Below are 9,019 nucleotides of genomic sequence, written 5' to 3'. Positions count from 1 at the left end.
ATTCTGCCTCACTGGACTTTGACACACACTTCCCAGTTGATGGCTCTGCAGAGCACCTGCCGTGCGGCTTGTATCTTTGCACAAGGAGGAAGGAGTGGAAACAGGAGAGCAATAGGCAGCGCTGGCAAAGAGGACGGTGACCTTATCTAAAAGGTGTGGGGCAGGAAGAGTGCATCGAGATTGCTCACTGAGAGACCAGAATGATACCTGAGCTAAGAAAACCAGACAGGGGTTCTTGGGGCAAAGACAATCACAGAGGATATATTTCCTGGAAATGGGTTCTTACCCCATGAAGCACTAGAAGCACATCCGAAACATGAGTGCTGAAGACGGTATCACACACAAACTGCACCAATAACGCAAAAAGGGCTGGACTGTGTCCTTCTGCAGGATAATCAAGAATATATTGGAACATAAATGAGAAATTCATGTCATTTATCAGCATGTTGCACTAAAGCATTCATATAACTTGAAGCTATAATGAAATATAATTTTCACATTTCATGTAAAACATTTATATCATAAATGATTGTTTCATCAAATAGTAGTCTTGAAAATGTCATTTGCTTTTACACAATTTGTTCTTCATTTCAAAACTGTACAAATAATCAACAAAGTACAACCTAATTACATTAAGGAATTCATCAAAGCCCATAATGATGTGCCTTTTCTATGTTCTGTGTGTTTGTAGGAGATCCATAGGAATACATTATGGAAAACTACACACAGCCCTCAACTGACTTCATCCTCCTGGGCCTGTTCCCCCCATCAAGGGCTGGCCTTCTCCTCTTCAGTCTCACCTTCCCCGTCTTCCTGATGGCCCTGGCTGGCAACCTGTGTATGGTCCTGCTCATCCTCCTGGACGCCCACCTCCACACACCCATGTACCTCCTGCTCAGCCAGCTCTCCCTCATGGACCTCATTTACGTCTGCACCACTGTGCCCAAGATGGTGTCCGGGTTTCTATCTGGGAACAAGTCCATCTCCTTCATTGGGTGTGGGTTCCAGAGCTTCTTCTTCCTTACTATGGCAGGATCAGAAGGGCTGATCCTGATGTCCATGGCCTATGACCGCTACGTGGCCATCTGCTCTCCTCTGCACTACCCCATCCGCATGAGCAGGGGAGTGTGTGTGCTGATGATCCTGGGATGCTGGGTGACAGGCGCTGTCAATGCCTGTGCCCACACAGTATACATCCTCCGCATCCCCTACTGCAGGTCCAGGGCCATCGACCACTTCTTCTGTGACGTCCCGGCCATGCTGACTCTGGCTTGCAGGACAGCCAGAGCCCATGAGTACACAGTGTTTCTGAGCACCGTCTTCTTTCTCTTGTTCCCTTCCACAATCATTGTGTTCTCCTACGTGAAAGTTTTTCTCACCATCTACCGCATGCGCTCCCAGGAGGGCAGGAAAAAGGCCTATGCCACCTGCAGCACCCACCTCACCGTGGTGACTTTCTACATGGCACCGTTTGCCTACACTTACCTCCGTCCAAAGTCCCTCCGTTCTCCAGCAGAGGACAAGGTCCTGGCTGTCGTCTACACCATCCTCACCCCGATGCTCAACCCTGTGATCTACAGCCTGAGGAACAAGGAGGTGCTGGGGGGCCTGCGGCGAGTGAGGCAGCGGATCTGCTCCGACAGAGAGTAGGCACGTTTTTCCTCTGCATGTTCACAAGAGGGTCCTGAACAGAAAAATCCTGAAAGCCTTCATTTTGGGAGCTGTTGTTCATCTGTAAAAAATAAAACATAAAATTTGTTGCTAGAGTTACATAATCTAGATGATATTTTATTCTTTTTGCCTGTGCTCTGTCAACATAATGAACTTATATGGTTTATTTATTTGTGGACAATTGTTCACTCACCAAGATAAATGAAATGGAAGAAGCAGAAATCTCTGCAAACTTATCATTATGGTGTGTGATGAAAAACTTTGCTGAATGGTTAAATTTTAAAAACTACACATTGCAGCACAAAACACACGGTCACTAGCCCACTCTCAATGCTCCCTCTCCTTCAAACACACTGGCCTAGGCCTTGAAGCATTTTCTGAAGCAGTCATGGACCCCTCTGCTGGGGTCAATGCTATGCCTGAGCAGATTCAAAGTGCTTCCCTTTGTGGTTATTGTGACTTAGACAAGATGCAGACCTTGCATGCTGCCAGCCCTGCTGAAGAGAGGGGATGGAAACACAGCGCTGCGGGTTGCGGGTCTGTGTTCCACTGCTGGGACCAGGCAGCAGAACTCTTTTGTCCTGTCTCAGAAAGGCAGCCAAGCGGAGGAGCTGTAGAGCTGCGTCAGAACTGCCAGGACTGACGGGCAAGTGTGCCTGGCGCACAGGAGAGGATAGTGTGGACCTCATGGCAACGCTTTTTATTGTAATCATATATTTTGTAAAATAACATTTGGATTGTGAATGTATAGTGTATTACCGTATTGATTCCACTTTTCCCCCTAAACTAAATATAATAATCCACATTTGAACAATATCTGTGACATCCAGGTATAACAGAAAAAAGTATGTATATTCATACTAATGTACACAGGGCATACTGACCAGTTTCCAAACATTTTACTTTTTATAATAATATACTCTGAAGGCTTATTTTCAAGACATGATGCAAATTTGATCTCTTTCTAAAACACTGCAGATAACTTAGAACAATAAAGATTATGGGGGCTGGGGAGATAGTTCCAGGGCCAGGAAGACAGCTCGGTAGAATAAGCACTTGCCTGGCAAGCACAGGGTCCTGAGTTCAACTCCCAGTACCACAAAATAAATAAATTGATTAATTAATTGAAATAAAGGTTCTGCTCAGATTTCCCTACATGTGCAGAAGTCCTCTTAGCTCTCTGAAAGAAATGGGTTATGTATACTTTCTGGGAGACAGACCTGGAATTACCTCATTAAGTCCTATGGGCACTACGTAGAAGTAGTTTTGGCGTGTTTGATTCCTGTATTAAGTTTTGCGCTCTGGATTCTGGTTAGAAAAGGTTTTCTAAGCACAAAAGATTTGATTTCATTTGCACCTGTAAAATCAAGTCCCAATCATGAATGAAGCAAGGAGGGTGACATACAGCAGGTGCGGCAGATGGAGCGTCAATCTTCTGGCTTCTCTCTGATTAAAAAGAAAAAAAGAGTATTTTCCATTATATGCTGGTGCTACTGGAGGGAGCGGCACAGGCCACACTCAGGGAGGCCCAGTGCCCGGGTCCTCGGCACACCTAGCTGGGCTCCCCCACATGCATGTCTGTGCCCCACCAGCCATGGCCGTTGGTCCATGCCACCAACCGCAGTCCTGTGCACCGGGGGTAAGTCGGAGGCTTGTGGCTGTGGAGAGCTGTGGCCCTGGCACAGGCGAAGTGCTTTGCTGTCACTGAAAATTTATTCATCTCAAGACAGTGTCTACGTTTAAAATCCGGGCAAAAACAAGACGTTCAGTGGTCAGAGCCGGAGTGACAGTGGGCCGACTTGGTGGCTGTGCACAGCGGTGGTGGCTGCAGGGCCTGGCTGTGTCTCTTGGGAAGGGGAAATGTGGGTAAGGAGCACATTCCTGGTTCTAACAGGTCACCTAGCCCCACGGAGTGGAGTAACAGCAGCAATCAGAGGCAGAGCCCAGCACAAAGAGGTCCCCAAGATTTCTCAGCGTCACTGATGCTGGTCATACGGAAGTTATCAGGACTACAGCTCAGTTGACTCAAAGCACTGCTCAAATCACTGCAGACTCTCTTCTTGCCCAGTTGGTCGTCTTTGTTTGACAAGGATTTAAACATTATATAAATAATTAAAAAGAAGATATATCAAGTTAAAAAATAAAAATTAATTATTGAAAATAAAAAAGGACTGGCTCAGCGATTCCGCACTCCAGGGCTTGGGGAGTCCTCCCTGGTGCCAGGAGGGCTGCCTTACAGTTACTCAGCACTTACAGGACACAAAAGGGAGGCGAGGAGCAGCCCCCACACCACTTCCTCAGAGGACCTTGATCTTCCCAGTCTCCTGCACTTCCCGGGAAGAGCTTTGGTCCTGTCTTCCCGGTAAGTGTTTAAGGAAGGGAGAGAGGCTCGACAGACGGCGCAGCTGCCCTCCTTCCTCTGCTCTGCACTGTTTTCCACTGCTGTGAACTACTGCCTTTTGCCTTGTACTACTCTGCCCTGGAGTCTGCCAAGTATGGATTAAAATCTCTACTAAATGCAAGCTAAATAAACTTTTCCTTCCTTAATTTAGGGTGTTGAGTATTTTGTCCCAGTGATGAGTAAAGTGTAACTGAGACAAATGCAAAGGGCCACTTTGCCAGACGCAGAGCCTCACAGAAAACCAGGGACTAGGGCTGGGGGTGCTGCTCAGTGCCACCGAAGCTGCCTGGCAGGTGCAAGGCATGAGTTCTAATCCTAACACAAAGGAAGGAAACGGAGTGGTCCTCTCTGCATTACAATTGACACTGGAATATAAGCTTTATATTTTATGTTTAAGGTGATTAAATTAAAAGGCTATTTCTATGCTCTCGATAAACCACGTGGGGGCCAGCGGGATAGCTCAGTGATCTGAGGCACCTGTTTAGGCAAGCTGAGGCAAGCACCTAGGGGCTGTGGTTTGATTCCTGGCTCCACAAACCATGCCAGCCCTACTCCCAGGGTGGGCTGAGCCAGCCAGAAGAGAGAGAAAAAAAGATAAAACATTTCCTAAGATTTACAACAAAGAGAATATTTTAAAAGATTAAGTTCTTATCAGGCCTAGGAGATAGCTCAGTAGAATAAGCACTTGCCTGGCAAGTACATGGTCCTGAGTTCAATCCCCGGTTACACACACACACACACACACACACACACACACACACACACACAAGTTCTTATGATTTCTAATAAACTTGATCAATTGATCACCTGCTCTACAGTCCTAAGTTACGTTGGTGTAGAAAAACTTTCATATTTTGCAAACAGATATTAATATTTGGAGTACAATCTAAAAACAGCAGGGTTTTAGACAATCATTTGCTGTTTAGATCACATTTAAACAATGGCAGGCCCGGCGGTGGCCACCAAAGGCCTCCAAAGAGAAGCGACGACAATGTCTTCATTTGGGGTCAAATTATCCATCAGAAACTTGTTCTCCCCGAAACTGGTCAGATCAAACCAAAATGATTTTCAGACTGTATTTGGTAATAGTAACTGGCACAATCAAGATTTTGGGCTAATTTTTCTGGTGTTATTAATCATCATAATTCAGATAAGCTAAATTAATTAGCTTGTTTTTCTAGCAGGGTCATATTAGTGAGGCTATGTGATGGCTTCCTCTTCCAAAATGTAGGATACAGGCTTCTCACTGTATGATCAAAACTCACTCACAAAAACAAAAGGAGGAATCAATCCTTCCAACTTCACTTCTTAACTTCACTTGTGATATATTCACTTGCTAACATATAGTATGAAAGTCTTAAAATTTTACAAAAGATGGGAGTACAGCACTGGCAGCATAATTCAAACAGGCAAAGTCAGAAAAGCTCACCTGAGGTAGAGTGTATGTATGTGATTTTCCAAAACATGCTGAGTGACCTACTTGGGTACCAAAGTGCGCTGCCAGGCTACATCAGAAGTCATATCTGGAGAAGTTCGCAATGATGAAGCTAGCTTTGACCTGGACCTATTGAAGAAACTGACAGAACTAGAAATCCAAGATCTCAATAAATGTTAGAGTACATACAGATAACTGAGATGAAAGTATTCTTAAGACAAAATAAAATACAAAAATACATATTAATTTTGGATAAAAGATTCTATTCCTTACAAATTTTTCTGATAAGATATCTTTGCTAATTGATAAAGAACAAAATCTGACTAGTCTATTTATAAGTATAAATTTCAAAAATTATAATAGAGTCACTATAATTCAACTTGGTCAAGAATATATCCCAGTGTACTGTGATTATGAAATATGTTTGGATGTTCTGTGTATTATTTATTTATTTATTTATTTATTTATTTTGCGGAACCAGGGATTGAACTCAGGCCCTTGTGCTTGCCACACAAGTGCTTATTCTACTGAGCTATCTCCCCTGCCCTGTTCAATGTACTTGTTTGCATATTTTTGTATCATTGTGCGAACAGCTATTACTCTTTTATTTGAGCTCCAAAGTTTTTCTTTTCTTTGATCATTTGTTCATAATGCAATTTTGGATATAGACTAACATGCATGTTTTCTAGTTACCAGCTGGCCCAAGTGATATCAAGATTGATTTATTCAGCAGTTGACAAGAAATTAAGCTAATTAAGCCAAAATTCTTTAGAGTGGGGAGACATTAATTGTTAAAACTTCAAGTGGTGAGTGGAGGGGTGGCCAACATTTCTTCAATAATAAGGAGCCTCCAATAATGTCTAATCTCTTTGGAGACAGCACCAATAACTAGCCATCACAAAGGATAATTAAAAAATAGAATAAGGTTTTGTAATAAGGACTCTTACCTCTTCCCACCAAAAAATACGTTTTATTCTGAGGAATCTATGCAGACAGGCCCTTGCCTCACTGATTAGATTGGGCACCTGTTTTACTCATGACCAGCTCAGCTGTGATTCACTCATCATTAAAATTACAAGGAAAAGCTAGAATTCCAAAAACTTCTGAAATCTATCCGACAATGAAATAATGAAGACAACCATGCCCAGTGGCCTCCGGGGTGCAGACACCACATATGTGGGCCGGTTAAGCCAAAGTGCAAAACAAAAAGTCAGCAACAGGATTCGAGTACAATGACAGGGCCAAATCAACACACTTCATGCATAATTTGCCATACAAATGGTCTGAAATCCCCAATTAAAGATGCAGATTATCGATTGGATGAGAAAAACAAAACCCAGTAGTATGACAAATACAAGAATCGTATCTAATTCAAAAAGAAATTCATAGACTAAAAATGAAAGCCCAAGAAATCATATTCTATTTTAAAATAGTGTAAGACGAGAAGAAGTAGCTGAACAGTTTTCAGAGGAAGAGATTTCAAACTAAAATGATCAAAGAAAGAATGAAGGTCACTGTCATTGTTCACTATGGCCGATGCGTTGTGCCCCCTTGAGAGGCTTAAGAGCTTAACTGGGTGACTCAGCGGGGTTCCAGGGTCCTGACCTTCGAAAGTCCTGAGCCTGCAGGACAGGCTGTTGCCTCTGTGCCATGTGACCCTGCCTTGGAGCCAGCTGACCATGGACTTAATCCATGTGACCCTGCCTTGGAGCCAGCTGACCATGGACTTAATCCCTGTATAAACTGTGAGCTAAGTAAACCTTTTCTTTCTTAATTTTGAGTGTCAGGCATTTTGTCTCAGCAATGATCTAAAAGTAACTGGGACATTGGCTATGGTAATAGTTGAACAGAAAGCCGTAACAATTACAAATACAGGTGCATCGAACACAGGAACCCACCCTAATAAAATAGACACAGAAGGACAAAAGAGCTCTTAAACATGTTAACATATTTATGGTGGGAGAACCTCAATATGTCACTGTCACAAATAAATTAACTAGATATAAAACAGCATGTAGTACCCTTTTTCATGTTAGAGTATTAGGATTTCCTGATAAAAATTATTCCCTGTCTCCCAACCTACCTGTACTGCTCTTAATGACTGTTGGATCCTGAGTTCCCTTTGCATTTTGAGAAAAGCCGTACAGCCAGGGCCACATCTAATAATGAAGGCCTGTGACAGAAATAAAAAAGGTTTTTGGAGAGGAAGAGAGAGAGAAAGAGAGAGAGAGAGAGAGAGAGAGAGAGAGAGAGAGAGAGAGAGAGAGAGAGAATCAGAGTTGAAATGAACTTTTGAACAGATGAATAGGTTAGATACTTTAACTAAAGAATAATAGATTGCTAAGTGCCTGCTTAGGCAAGCATAGTGGTGACCGGGGTGTGGTGGCACGTGCCTGTAATCACAGCACTGGGGAACCTGAAAACAGGAGGATCACTATCAGTCTGAGCTGCATAGTGAGACCCTGCACAAAACAAACAAACAAAAACTAACAAAAATAATAGATTAGACATTTTTCTCAGGAGCACAAGGAGCATCCCCAAATGGCCTAATACTAGGCAATAAAGCCTACTCGTGCAAATGGAAATAACTGAAATTGTTGTGTGTATATTACTAGATCGGAGTGCCCAGAAGGTAGAAATCAAATGAAGAAAATATGTAACATGTAGAGATTAAACAACACATTTCTAGGAAACAATGAATCACAGAAGAGATTAAGAAGTAAATTGCTTCCTAAAGTCAAACAATAATTTCAGTTCAATGTACCAGATTTGATGGTAGATGAGGAAAACCATACTAAGACAGAAGTTTATAGCTGTGATTGTTCACATTAGAAAAATCAGAACAAGACCAAATAAATAACTTAATAATAAACTCAAGTTTCTACAAAAACAAGAACCATCAAAATCCAGATAAAAAACAAAGAAGATAACTATCATGATCAAATCAAACTTAATGAAACTGAGACACAAAACACAAAACATAGAATTGGTGAATGAAAATGTTGAGTCATACCAGGAAAGAATACACAAATTTTAATTACCCAAAATCAACAAAAAAAGTGGATGCAAAGACCAAGTCAATGTAATATGAGAAAGGTAAAATCCAGAAGAATAGCATGGAAACTGAGAAGATCCTTAGCAGGTATTTAAGGTACTACTGTACACCCACAAACTGAAAAGTTAAGAGGAAATGGAAAGACTTTGAAATACGTATAAAGCACAAAATTTGTGCTAATATGGTTTGGACAATATCTGAGGACTGTAATGTGCTCTCTGAACAACTGTTATGAATATAACAATGTGGAGTGTATTAATTATTGCTACTCTCCTACTAGCCTGTTTTGAAACCCTGTTTATTGTTATTTTTATATTTTTTCTTTAAGATAAAAGTGAATGAACAGAGACACGCATTCTGAATAACACAGTAACAGGCAATGATGTGACGTACAATACAAGCTACCTGTGAAGAGAAGCCCGAGATGTGACAGATTCACTGTTGACTAAAAAAAAAA

General features: G+C 42.1%; 1 protein-coding gene across 1 annotated transcript; it reads left to right on the top strand.

The window, feature by feature from the left end:
• Positions 1-711: 711 nt before the first annotated feature.
• On the top strand, positions 712-1,650 carry LOC101560737 (olfactory receptor 2L3-like). Its single transcript, XM_004648445.1, has one exon. It carries the CDS (start codon positions 712-714, stop codon positions 1,648-1,650), a length of 939 nt encoding a protein of 312 aa, XP_004648502.1.
• The last annotated feature ends 7,369 nt before the right edge of the window (positions 1,651-9,019 follow it).

This window comes from Octodon degus, unplaced genomic scaffold (assembly GCF_000260255.1).
Source record: "Octodon degus isolate 3935 unplaced genomic scaffold, OctDeg1.0 scaffold00414, whole genome shotgun sequence".
NCBI classification, from domain to species: Eukaryota; Metazoa; Chordata; class Mammalia; order Rodentia; family Octodontidae; genus Octodon; species Octodon degus.
This window is presented reverse-complemented; position numbering and strand designations above follow the sequence as displayed.

What these genes read in the sequence shown, in the direction of transcription:
- LOC101560737 (XM_004648445.1), top strand. Translation starts at nt 712, where the DNA reads ATGGAAAACTACACACAGCCCTCAACTGACTTCATCCTCCTGGGCCTG.